Source organism: Brienomyrus brachyistius, chromosome 23 (genome assembly GCF_023856365.1).
Source record: "Brienomyrus brachyistius isolate T26 chromosome 23, BBRACH_0.4, whole genome shotgun sequence".
Lineage (NCBI taxonomy): Eukaryota > Metazoa > Chordata > Actinopteri > Osteoglossiformes > Mormyridae > Brienomyrus > Brienomyrus brachyistius.
This window is the reverse complement of record NC_064555.1, coordinates 20143832-20157887: the sequence shown is the minus strand read 5'-3', so window position 1 is coordinate 20157887 and position 14056 is coordinate 20143832. Positions and strand designations below refer to the sequence as shown.

Genomic DNA, 14056 nt, shown 5'->3' with positions numbered 1-14056 from the left:
TCAATCTAAAAATGTTTTATTTACTCTGTTTTCTGTTGTCAGAAGTGACATATCCATATGTGCTGAAAAAGAAAATAAATTGAGACAGGATACAGTATTCAGTCCTTTTACAGTGTGGCATTTAACCAAAACTTACATTAAAATGATTACAGTGTGAATGTCATGCCAGAAAACACTCAGGACAGAGCCAAGGGCCGAGTATGCCAGGATTTATTGTATCTGAGGCAGTCAAAAACAGCGGAGACAGAGGTTGGGGTCACAGAGCAGGTAAATCATGAATCTGGGGGGATCAGTCCTGCGGAGATGACGCTGGACAGGGTTTGATGCTTGGTAAGTAGCCACATGGATTAACAATACCTCACACTGAATGTGGGGCTGCTCAGGGTTATATAAGGACGCATCAGGTGTGGCTTCCTTCCCGAAGGAGCCTGCATTCACTCGAGGAGAGTATGACAGTGAATACAATACTGCAGTAATGAGTAGTAATGAGCTGATACAAAAGCATAATAAAGAGTGGAAAAGTTGATCATTTTCCTAAGCTGGAATCCCCTGAACTCACTTGCAGATTAATGGCATGAAGCTGCACACAGCAAGCTGGCGCTGTCGCCTATTCCGAGGGCGTCAGACGTTGGCAAAGTGCTGTACACCCGCCTCACCGAATCCTGCGGACAGGGAAACCTCCGGTGACTTCTGAGGGGCCTGAAATATCGGGGAGGGGTCCAACAGAACGCAGCCCTCCATCAAATCCGTGCTGGCGAAGCACCTGGGATAATGCATCTGTTTATTAAGTCTTCATTGGTAAATGTTCAGGACCACGCACGGCCATATTAAGTGCCCTTGTGAGAGTAACGCCGGGACGAGATGCTGCCCTTATCCGATTAGCTCCATAATGGCCCGGCGGTTGCCCACGGCGGCTATCACAGGCTGCTAATCTGGGCCCGTATTCAGTTCCCCATGTGCTTTTCACGGCGTCACTTTCACAAGCTGTTGACTCCATTATCTGCAGGGAAGAAGAAAGTGAGGATTTATACGGGGGGGGGGGGGGGGGGGGGCAGGGAGAGAGGCAGCAGAGAGGAACAGAGGAAGGGGAAGGGACCTGGGGGAGGAGAGAATGAGAGATCTGAAGAATTACAAATGAGGCGTCGTTGTTTACATAGGCATTGGAATTCCTTTAGTCTTGACTCTAAATATTAAAAGTTCACTTTCACTTTTTCCTCGGCTCCAATAGGTAACAGTTTTTACCAAAATCCGTGTGCATTTTAACGCCTGCTGACTTATCATCTATACATTTGCATATAGACACAATAAACCAAACATTAAACCAATACAACCAGTGATCTCTTATCTAAGACGAGCAGTGTTTCCCAGCTCAGCTTCCAGTTTAAAAATGAGAGTTTCCTCACAGAGCACAAGACTGTTTGTGGGAGACCATATGCATAATCAGAGGAAGAATTCATTATGCATATCAAGGGCTAGACTGAAGCCTGCATAAGCACACAAGCAGGAAAACTACAATTCTGCTTAGTGGACACCTTTAACATCCACCAATGACAACAATAAATTAGTGGCATGTCGATTAGTCAAAAGCAATATATTAATAACAAGGCTCTCCGTATCTGCAATTACGCATCTGCAGATTCAAACAACCGTGGATCGAAATTATACTAGAAGAAATCAGAAAGTTCCAAAAAGCTAAACCTGAATTTGCTGTGTTCTGAGCACTACACTGAAAGTGAAATTTGGGTAGACTATCATAATATTCAGCCAGATGCGGGGGTGACTAAATCATTTTCTTCCGCTGCTGACGTTCTGGTTTGCGGTTCTGGTGAGACTGAACGCCAGAGATCCACTCCTTTGTTGTTCACCCTCACTGCTTTATGATGCTAATAACGAAAGAGGCTGGTTATAATTCACTATATGATCCTGAGGCTTCAGAGTGAAGGCAGAAAAAACATTGCAGACGCTCCTCTACTTACGAACTTTCAGACATACGAACGAAGAGGACCGTCAGTCCAAATTGTGTTCGTTGGGCTCCTGTTTCCTGTCCGCAACATCACTTTTTTTTCTGCACATCAGCCCCGCCCAGTACAACTTCTGGCCGCTACTCCTGCCGCGCAGCAGCATAGCGTGCGAACTCCCAGCATCCTAGTTCTTTGTACTTGCATATACCCTTAAAATGATGTTGAATAACAACTTTCAAGTTACTAACGTATATCATTCGTAAGTAGAGGAGCGTCCGCATTTTACTTTATCAAGTCATTTATCTGGCTTGTGTATTTTCCCTTTTTTATTTGTATTGTGTTAGGTATTATAAGTAATATAGAGATGGATTAACCATTTTGCATAAGAGATTTGAATATCCATGGATTTTGGTATCAGCAGGGGTCCTGAAACCAATCCCCTGCGAATACAGAGGACCGCCTGCGTAAGGAATGCATCGTAACAGTATAATACCTTAATATACCGGAAGAATTACTGGGCAGCTCTGCAGGCTCACATCTCCATAGCTGGGGGACTGACTCCTGTCCCAGGCTGTGTGTCATTTCCATCCATAGTCCAAAATATGTGCGATTACAACAACTGGCAAAAATCACGCAATCACCACACTTAGAGTATGTTCACCCTGCTTTTTACTTCATAGCAAATAAACAAATCACAGATATAAATTAAATTCCAGATATTTTTTCCTCTACTTTATTTGGATAAAACTATAGCATTAATTAAAATAATTGTATTTCATTTGTTTGACACAGCTGAACATGATGGCTATGTGAAATCTATCAAACAAAAATGGTTTCATGTTATATCTATGATTTGTTTGTTTGGCACGAAGTATAAAAGCCGGGTGAACATCCTCTAAGTGGCGTGACTCCGTGATTTTTGTGAGGGGTCGTGGGTACACTGGCATCTCTCAATCACACATACTACGTGCCGGAGAGTATGCCCTGTGATGGACTGGCATCCCATTCGGAACGTGCCGCACCGTACCTTCCAAGGGACGGGATCCAGGTCCACTGTGTACTGGATAACCAGGGCGGAAGGAGGAAAAAGAAAACTGCTCAACCCGACTAGCAATAAGCTGGAATAATGAGCCAGACTTCTGTAAACTCACTACCACAAACAATAACCCAGAATAAAGCAAGGAACTCAGGTGGCTTCCTGTTATTCATACCCACCCCCCCCCACCCCCCCAGCAGCTGAAAACACAGATATTTCTGTACAACAGTTTACATGCAGCATTTAAGAGACCCTGGGTCTCTAAATTCCCCTTGGGCCCTCGGGATGGAATCACTCTTGCTGTACTGCCCTGCTGGACTGAAAAAAACATGCATGTCAAACTAAATTCCATTACAACAAACAACAAAAGCGAACACTAACCCGCCCGCCCAAAAAGATCATCTCAAATCCACTGCTTCACCTTAAAACCCATATTCCAGAATGTCAAAGTGTCAGGATTTTATTGGGGGAGGATCTGGAACAACACTACTACACTGTGGACTTACACATACGTAAAAACACACACCACACATTTTTACAATATGAACGGTTCGTTTAAAAGCAAAACAAGCATTTGAGTTTGTAAAACTTCACAAACCTACATTATACAAGGCTAGTTCCCTGGCAGACAGTAAAACCATGTAGACAGAAGCAATAAATACGGCTGATGAATAATTCTGACATGTTTAAATCTATGCCGCAGATGAATCCATAGAATTGGCAGCAAAAATCATAAGTGATCATAAGTGATTGAAGTTCTGCAAGGGAGACAGGGAACCAAACGCCTCCAGCATGCTGGACGATGCCTTAAGGGAGAGAGGGGAGATAAATGAATGCTTACCTACTGATATTAGTGCGAGGGTGACACTGCAGTCTGCTCAGCCAATCACAGCATAACCCCCCCCCCTCCCCACAACCTACAAACCCAACACACATGTATAATCTACATGTATGCTGACATGTATAAGCATGACACGGGGCTCACCCTCCACTCGGCCACGCCAGCGGCAATGCGCTGCTCCGACTGGGAGATGCGCTCGCGGCCAGCCAGCACTCTCTGTGACAAGGCGGCGTTCTCCTTCTGCAGCTTCTTCAGCTCCCGGCGCAGGTACTGCCGCTGTTGCTGGTAGTAAGGCATCACGAAACTGCACAGGTCCCTCTCTGGTACCCCACTGGGCCGCCTGGCGATCACACACGCCGGGTGGAGCCAACATGGCGCATGTAAAAGATGCACGTGGACATAGGGTAAAGTTACTGAACTTGTACAAACTCCTGGCACACAAGATAAGCACACAAAACTGCAAGACATTAAGCTTTTCAGTGTCTCAATAGCAAACAGCCTGAGAATACTTCGCAAAATTCTGAAAGCCCAGACATAGTGTGAATTTTACATCACAAATTTAAATCTTATCACGATTTTACCTTTGCATACGATAAGATCATGTAAATGAGTTTCCAGCCTTTTCCCTTAATGGTTCACGGTAGCAACGAGCCGGACAAGCAAATGGCAAATAGTGGCAGAGGTCTTGGGAATTATTTTTTTGTTCAGTTCTTGTTAATTATCTGAGTAATGATTATGAGTAGTTGTTAAAAAAGCTTCTTGCCCAAGAGTTTATGCTATATATAGACACACAGCCAGAATTTCAGAGTCAGGCTACAACTTAAACTGCGGTCGGCAGTGTTACGGGGCCAGAGCCTAATCTGAATGTATTATCAGAGAAGATGAGTGTCCCCACCAAGCCGGGTCTGTGCTCTCCTTGGCTGCTGCCTCCAGACGGTCCAGATCCGCCAGCTTACACTGAAGGTTCCCTTCCTCCATGATCTGAGCGATGTCATCCTGCACATGAGCAGTGAAGCACCAACATAACTAGCAGTAAAGTGCAAACAGCAGGATTTAACTAGAGCCTTTTGAAATAAACATTAAACGATAAATACTAATACACACTTCAACAAAGCTAGAATATGAATTGGCTTATTTACAACTAAAATGAACTATAATTACACCTTCAGCCAGTGCCTATGGTCTATTCCCAAGACAGCTGGTATTTTTCCCAAGATATATCATACATATATATCTTATCTTAAACAAATAACACATCAGATGTGCAAAGAGCAGTGATTTTCAACCACTGTGGCACAGTACACTAGTGTGCCGTGAGAAATTGTAAGGTGTATCGTGGGAAATTGTTCAATTTCATTTAATTGATATAAAATACTTATTTTAATTAATTACTTGCAAATAACATGCCATTGTTGAGTGTCTGTGCTGTAACAGTGATGTATTCTAAACAAACAAAGCTATTTCAACATTACTCCCATTTTCCACAACATATCTGTGTGAGCTGAGCTTTTCAAGCCTGACTCATATAAAAACTAAAAACAGAGAGAGACTGAGGGCTGATGAGGAAGAGCTTTGTGTGTCTGTCTGCCTTCAATTCCTGCCACGGTATCAGCTTTGTGTTCATCCAAACAGGCTCAGGTTTCACACTGAGTGAGTATGAATAAACTGAGAGACTATTTTCTCATTACTAGGCTACAGAGTGTCATTTTGTAACATTTTTGGTTGGTGGTGTGCAGTGGGATTTTTTTCAATGGAGAAAATGTGCCGTGGCTCAAAAAAGGTTGAAATACACTGGAATAGAGCTCATCTGACCTCCAAACAACTGATAGTGCTTATGCTGTCAAGCTTCATCCATGACCGACACTTAGATTGTTCAGTTTTATATGATTTACTACTCAAATGTCTGTATGCAAGTTGTTTGACAGAGTTTGCAGAAAACAATTTTTAGTTGCAAATCAAAATACCTCCACACTTGGCTTCTGTTTTTTTTTTTTTTGCGGCTATCCCCACGTTTTCAAATAAATTCCTATAATTCTCTGCATTAGCAGAATAACCAAATATCAGCATTCAGGACATCAGTATTCAAATAATAATGCCTCAAACGGTTATCGGAACAGAATTATTTGCGCACTCTTAGAACGGACAAAAATAAGTACAAAGTTAAAAAAAATACATAAAGCTACATAAGAGGAAGCAATGATACTTGCATTAAACTGATAAAAACAAATGCACATATTAAGTCTCTCAGGCGATTTCTAAATAGATGTGTGTGGGGGGGCGTGGCCATGATGTCACAGGAAGGAGAGTCAGGTGACCACAGCTTGCGTGACAATGTGCGGTTCAGTGGGCTAAGCCGCTGCCTGTGATCAGAAGATCGTCGGTTTGAGCCTCAGCAAAAGTCACATGTCCGCTGGCCACTGAGAAAAGCCCCTCCCCCTAATCTCTACAGGTGCTGGCTGACCCTGTGCTGTGACCCCAAAGCTTATGCTCACCTGTCTGTGCAAGATGGGGGTAGAAAGGTAGTATAATATCCAAAACAACTTAATGTGCTTCATTCCAGTAAATAAGTTGTACCATGGGCGGCATGGTGGTGCAGTGGTTAGCACTGTCGCCTCGCACCTCTGGGACCCGGGTTCGGGTCTCCGCCTGGGTCACATGTGTGCGGAGTTTGCATGTTCTCCCCATGTCGTTGTGGGGTTTCCTCCGGGTACTCCGGTTTCCCCCCACAGTCCAAAAACATGCTGAGGCTAATTGGAGTTGCTGAATTGCCCATAGGTGTGCATGTGTGAGTGAATGGTGTGTGAGTGTGCCCTGCGATGGGCTGGCCCCCCATCCTGGGTTGTTCCCTGCCTCGTGCCCATTGATTCCGGGATAGGCTCCGGACCCCCCGCGACCCAATAGGATAAGCGGTTTGGAAAATGGATGGATGGATGGAAGTTGTACCATTTCAGATATCGCTACCCGAATGTCCAGTCAAGGTCACTCATTTCAGTTTTACTTTCTTCACATAAAGAAATGGTTCTATTTTCATGCTTTTGGGTGGGGATCAACGCATCCCATTCCATAATGCAGCAAATTGAAAGTCCCTGACAGATTCTACTGCAACGTGGTCCTGTTAACGCACTTCCCAACCTGGATGGCAGTCTGAAGCTCTGAGATGAACTGCCTGTGTATGCTCTCTGTCAGCTGGGGGTTCTGCTTGTAAAATGGGTGGAAGGTCTTCGCAAATCTGTGAAAACTACAAAGAGCAAATTCAGTTTGCAAAGCCACTATTCCCCAAGAGTCAAACAAAGCATAAAGACCAATAAAGGGAAAGGTGATACCCAGGAACAATGGACTGTCTAAAAGCAGTCAGTCTCTCAGTGGCCTAAACAGCAGTTTAACTGACAAGGAAAATTATTTAATTGCACATTCCAAGTGAAAAACAAGTTGGAGAACATTTTAATATTTTCTGAAAACAGCATGCCTAAAATATCCTTTTAATGTCACCAAAGCGTCGTCCTCATTACTATTTTCTTCTCTGATATCCATCCATCCATCAATTACTTATATAATAAAGTTAAGGGGGGGGGATACTTCAGAGATCCCTTGTTAGAAAGCAGAGGAGGCAACGTCCCTCTCAGAACATTTGCACACACACACGCACACAAACAAACTACAGAGGTACCCCGTGCAGGACACACAAATCAGGATTTAGGGACTTTGGAGTTCATACCTTTCTCATAGATTTAAGCAGCTCCAGTACTGATGAACTGACTATCCATCTATCCCCTAACCACTTATCCTAGTCAGAGCAGAAAACCTAGGATTACAACCATCTAAATAAATAATGAGGTCGACAAAGATTCTGCTGTCCTTCAGAACAGGACCCACATTGGGCCTGATTTTAGGCAACTTCTGCAGCCCGTTAGATCACTGCGAAATATATTAAATATAGTTATACTCAACTAACGTGGGAAAGCAAAACTATGTGATATCCAACTATCTGAGACGTGCTCCTGGCTACACCAAACACAGGGTCGTTAACTTTGGTCAGCTGGCTGCATGAGATTTTCAATTCGACACAAGTCTGCACACACATTTAAATGTATGTAAGAGTTTTATTACCTTGTAAATAGTCTACGCTATCCCTACGCTTTTGACGTAGCTAACTTAGGTTTATAACGGAATAATACAGATTTCCGTAAGATTTCTTGCGCGAGAGTCCGAAACCGTGAGTGTCACGTCAAAGGCGTGAGAGCTGACAGCCCTACTTCTAAATCACAATACCCTTGACATCAGGACAGTTGTTTTGTTTTCAACCTCCGCGCCTCGTTTATCAACCTAACATGTCCAATAGATGAGTTGAACCTGCCCGGCTAATTTAATTAAAAACGATGATTCGAGGAGTGGATTAAACCGGACAAATAATATGAAAAGTTTACACCATTAGTGTTCGAGGGTCAGCATCTCTAGAAAAGGGTCGGTTCCGTAGGTGGCTGAGGCTAGTCACCTGGCATCAGCTATCAGTCTTTGCAAGCTCTTTTCCATAACTTTGTTGAAAAGCTTCAGTCGATTCCTTCGTGGATCGGCGGCATTGCTTTCACTGGCGCTACTACGCTCTGCAGATTGGTCTGAGGCGTCTCCAGCACTTGCCCGATCTTCGGTAGTGCCCCGCTTTTCCTCCATGCTGCTTCTTTTTGATCGAGGTTGCAAAAAAACCGCCAACAATTCAATATGGCCACCCTGCTGTCAGTAACTTGGAAAGAGTTTCGTTTTTCAATATCATTGGACAGCGTCCTTTCCATTTTAACCAATCGCGTCGTCGTAGAAATCGCAATCACGCTTAGCATTTGTCCATTCAGTCAGAAGAAGCTGTCACACTAAGCGAACGCCCGCCTTTTAAAAGCACAGCGCACACCAACTAGGATAGTTCAGTAAAAATTGAAATGCTGCTGTATTACAGGTCTTCCCCATGGTGGACTTTGCACTGCCGTCGTCTGTCGCATTTTTATTATTACCAATAAATTACAAACCCCGACAGGTTAAGAACACCTCTAATAAACTTAATAGGGAGATCGTTAATAATGAGATTCGGTCGAATATCGCACAGATAAAATCAGAACCAACTTCTTTATTAACATCACAAAAAGGGGATCTTGTAGGGGGTAGAACACATTTCTCCAACACAAATTGCGTTTTAAACACGTGCCAGACTCAATAACTTGGCTGATCTCCAGCACCGAGGTAATTTTAACAAAATAGCGACCTCTATTGGTCAACAGAATGTGTAATGCAATCCACTATTTAAGCAAATTCCAGTAAATGTCAGAGTATTTTAACGACGTAATAGATAAAACACTACTACTGCTAATTACAACTACAAAAAAAGTAAAACAAATACAACAAAACTTGGATCGGAAAATAATCTAAAACAAAACAATCGTTTATAAAATCCAAAAAGTACCAAAGAAAGATGAAAAATTTAGTCGTACTTTATTGTCGGGGGTGGGCGAGGATGCAGATTTGTCCCGGGCTGTTTAAAGGAAGAAACATTTCATTTAACAGATATTACGTGTCACCCCACTCGGCTGCATCTCGCGATTGTCCATGTTCTGGACAATGGCCCCACCAGGCAGTCCTTGGATCCGTTGCCCCTCCAAAGTAGTGAACTAGATGATAAAGCCTTTCCAGCGCCCGCCCCTTAGCTTCCTCCCTCGACCTCTGGAAATCATCCATCATCACACAATCTTGGAGAAGAGCCTGAATTTTCCTCCAAAGAAAGATTAGCTATGGTACCAGTAGAACTCGTATTCGGATAAGAAGTAACATATTAAAGGAGATATTCAACACTTTTAACATCTTCACTAAATGCTATTGTTTATTAAAACTTGTCAGATACCATTTTGGAACAAGCTTCCCTATAGCATAATAATGACACACATTCTTTATATTCATTCTAGTCAGCACTAGATAAATTTCAAGGAGTTCTTGGCAAGCAAAATTGCTGTAAAAGTTAAATGTGGCAATGAAATTACTCTCATTAAGGAATCTGTTTTCTGTGAGTTTTTTTTTCTTTTTCTTACAGGAGAATCAAGAATATTTACCTTAAATGTTTTTCCTAACCTCCACCATAAAGACAAAGAGAAGCAAATAATAATAATAATAATAATAATAATGATAAAATAAAAAAAATATATATATATTTCCTCTAAAAGTCATTGTTCCCGAAGGAGCATGACATAAAATCAAGTATGTGTCACTGTAAATGCTATTTCATAAGCAGCAAACTACAGAAATTGTAAAAGAACTAGCAGGTGAACCAAGGCTAATATATTTGCCTGCATGTTTGAGTGAAGTACTTTTTTATGCTTAGTCTTGTTATAGATTTTCTCCTTAATTGTTACATAGTAATAAGTTAATGCCACAAAAATACCTGGCGGGTCGATCTATTTATTATTCTTTTTAAAATAATATTGATACTGATGCTGCACCCAATAACCCAGAAATATGCCCCTCCTGTCACATTGTGTTTTCCGTGTCCCTTATTGCCATCTGTACAGATACTGATCCCCTTGAAAATGCCCTGACACTAAGAATAACATTGTCCCCTTAATCAATAACATGTTAACAATAACAGCAGAAATATTTATTTTGAACAATGACTATCTAAAATGTCGTAAACGCAGTTTAGGCCACAGTGGTCCAGACAAATGTGTTTAAGATAAACGAATAAAGCATGGTTTAATGGGTCTTTTGATTTTTTTTTTCTTGAAGAGATGGTTGGGTTCTGCAGTGCTGAAACGTAGGGGAAATTTATTCCACCGTAGAAGCACAAAAACTGTAGGCAGGATTCAAAGAGGGGAAAGGCAACCCTGTAATTAAGGAATAATGAAAATCTGTATCATTTAAAATCTTTTATCTCTTCCTGCAGGTAAACGAATGCCAGTCTGATTGGATGCACCCAACCCCCCAGCTGGGCCCTTTAACTGTGTGGCTGTCCCACAGTTCTATTGCTTGGGGTTTTCGCAGGTAGGCGGAAATACCAGGAGCGGACAGAAAGGAAAACGGAAAACACAGGAAATCAGTTTCATACTCGTGCGAAATTTTCCTAATGCTGTTTTCCAGAGTGCAAAGAACAAAAGGATTAGAACAGAAGCCTCAAAATACGTCCCAGATGGATGTGAAAGCAAAACCAACTTTTAATGAAAAATAATACCACAGGATCCTTTCATACAATAAACATCCTTTATGAATGTAAAACTCAGGCACTTCCAGTACAAAAGGGCATAAGGATGCTTTTAGGAATTTCCAAGCAATCCATTTCAAGTGCATTTTATCCAGTATGCTACCAGCTAACCTTTCCCAAGTAAATTCACACAAACTATGACTTTTTTTGCCAAGAAACATTGCAAAAATAACTCCCATCCTAAGAGGCAAATGAATTGATTAATAACAAAGTACAATTGAGTGACTGAGCTGTAAACTTGCATTCTAAACACTGAAGGTAACTTGCTGCACCTTTGTGTTGTTCACTGCTAGATCCTGAAACTGCAGAACCATCATAGATCTACTGACATGTTGTACCAGAGTTGTTCCTCAACTCTCTGATGCAAAGAGTAAATATGAATAATGACATTACCGTCCCTTGTTTTGCTCAATATTATATCGGAGATGCAGACTGGTGCAGACAACCTTTGGCCAGTTGGTGAGGTAACTGTAGCCCCCCTAATCACCTCAAGCTTCTCCCCCAGCAGGGAAGGTTGTTACACAAAAAGGATGTGTTTATTATAAGGAATCCAGCTGGTCTGTAGTCATTAGGGTCACTGGACCATCTATTCTATGTGCACAGGCACTGCGTGAGGCTTGGGTTCACGGTAGCCAGAGATCTTCCTCTCTCCATACCTCCACCATGCCATTATTCTCCAGCAGTTTAAGAATCAATGCACATTGTATTAGTTATCAATGGGAAATTCCATCCATCCGGCCACAAATCTCCCATGATGCTTAGCCAGTACTGGGTCATGGAAAGTCTGAAGAAAAACTGAGGAAGAATAAGAGCATAGGACAGAGGACCCACCCTGGGCAGGATTCACGAGGAAAGCGCACAATCACAACCTAAGGGAAATTTACAGTCACCATCCATCTATCTATTCAACCATCCATCCATTGTCGAATAACCATTTAGCCTATGCTAAGTTGTGGAGGCACATGATACGAGGTATGAGCAGCTGATACTACTAATGAAAACTAAAAGACCCTTTATTTGCCATTTGCACAAGATACATTGGAATGCTTCTCTGTCTCCCCCAACTTGCTATTCATGAGACACTCAGACACATAGACAGGTGAGGGCAAGCTTGGGGGTCACAGCACAGGGTCAGTCAGGGTGCAGAACCCCTGGAGCTGGGGGTTAAGGGGCCCATGGACATGTGACCATTCTGCTATCCTGCTGGGGCTTGAGCTGACCGTCTTCTGACCATGGGCACAAATGCTTAGCCTGCCACCCCCACACTCACCACTTTATTTTTAGGGGTGGCAACATGTCAAACCCGCTGTCAGCTTTTCACACTAGGCGTCAGCAGCATGGATTCCTGAGAGTCCTGGGTAGCGAGAATTACAGAGCGTTTAGCAATTAATGGTTGCAGAATATCCTGTAAGGATCAGAGACCAAACTCATACCCAATCCATGTTTGTCTAAGCAAACTAATCATTTTGGACATAAAACGTTTTGTCATGCCAGGTAGCACACAGGGGTCTTACGTACAACAAGTGTCATTCTCTGCTTTCCTCTTTCTCTGGGATTCTTGTTCTATCATGTCTCTTTAAATAAAAACGGAGACTTGCTGAAATAAGATCGAATGCAGAATTCTCAATGAATTCTGCAGACAATTAAGCAACTGCAGAGGGAAAAAAATGGCAAATAAATTGCTTAATAAAATGCCTGTAAAGCTTTTATTATGACTGGAAAAGTAACCAGTGTTTTGGAAGGAGTCTATTCAAGCCAGTCAGTGGGTCATGGGAATTGGTAGCAATGGTGTTTGTCTGCTAGTAAGATAAGCAGTAGTTTGGCCGACGAGCCAAATAAATAAATAAATGCAACACAACTACAAATTTTTTAAACGCTGCATTCTCATCCAGCTAACAAACTAGGTAGCCGGACGAGAGAAGGTAACACGAGGAATTAATGAGGCAGCGGTAGGCTGAACTGAAGGAATGCGAGAATGTAACACAGAAGTATCATGTATGCATTTATACTTTTTGGGTTGTACTTTTGTTTCGAACTTAGACCACTTTCAATTCAAAGACGTCCATGTATTTTTGTCCTATTTCACTTTTGTTTTTCTTTTCTTAAAAAGGAGGCCGTCTGTGTGTTCAGCACTGGGCATGTAGACGACTGAACATGACACTGCAGGTTTCTCATTGTCAAAAGCTCAGGGATCCTGCCTTTATCCCCAAAACGATTAATCTTAAACAGTTAGCATTCAAACTGTACTGCAAACAGTCAGTTAGGTTGTGTCTCCCATAGGAAGGCACAGCCCATCTCTTTGTCTTTATAAGCTACGTAGCCCCTATGCTATATGCTGCTGCTGTTTCACTAGCTTCCTTCTATTATTTCCATAACAGCAGGACACATCACAACTGTCCTTTGGACAGACGAGGCAGGTAACATTCGCCTGCAAGGTGTTTAAGAGGCGACCGTTTTACAGCTAAAGATTATATATATATATTCCGAATTTTCATGTTTTTATTTTAAAAAGCATTTTCAATGGCAGTTTAACCTTATTTTAAATCTGATCATTCAACAGAAGTAATACAGGTTAACTAATTCATTCTATAGCAACCACGCCTTGAGTTACTGGGTTTGTATAGAAGTTGTTGATGGTGCAAACTCTGCGATAAGACCAGAACGACAAAATCATCCCACTCTTGTTAATTCCTTTTTATCCTGATTGAAAAACATTTTGTTGAGCAAACAAATCAAACACGAAATTATACTTATTTAAACAAAGTTAATTTTATGAGCTGATATGAAAAATACAATATTAATTTCAGTCACATTTTTTCCCATGTTCTTATTTTAATATTGGCTATAGATTTTGGAAGGAATGACAATATATGAAAATGCCAAATATCTACAGTAAGGAACAGAATTATGTCCTGGGAGCAACTGGACTTCACTTTTGAGATTTAAGTAAAATGTCTGAACGGGACAAGGAGTAGATTGCAACAAGCCTG

At 42.0% G+C, this 14056-nt stretch overlaps 1 protein-coding gene and 1 long non-coding RNA gene across 3 annotated transcripts; both read right to left on the bottom strand.

Annotated features, from left to right (window-relative positions):
- Window positions 1-3186, bottom strand: LOC125718843 (uncharacterized). The gene is made up of 2 exons (XR_007384942.1): window positions 764-3186; window positions 1-662 (listed from the first exon to the last, which is right to left on the bottom strand). It is a non-coding gene; the product is annotated as an uncharacterized LOC125718843 (long non-coding RNA).
- A 255-nt stretch (window positions 3187-3441) lies between these two features.
- On the bottom strand, window positions 3442-9975 carry si:dkey-6i22.5 (polyamine-modulated factor 1). Of its 2 annotated transcripts, none has more exons than XM_048992985.1 (5): window positions 8331-9975; window positions 6971-7076; window positions 4734-4834; window positions 3983-4178; window positions 3442-3803 (listed from the first exon to the last, which is right to left on the bottom strand). In XM_048992985.1, exons 1-5 carry the CDS (start codon window positions 8504-8506, stop codon window positions 3738-3740), a joined length of 645 nt encoding a protein of 214 aa, XP_048848942.1. In that variant the 5' UTR covers window positions 8507-9975; the 3' UTR covers window positions 3442-3737. The 2 variants fall into 2 exon arrangements, with proteins under 2 accessions (XP_048848942.1, XP_048848943.1); XM_048992986.1 differs by lacking the exon at window positions 8331-9975 and adding an exon at window positions 7554-8322 and having other exon boundaries at window positions 6963-7076.
- Between the last annotated feature and the right edge of the window lie 4081 nt (window positions 9976-14056).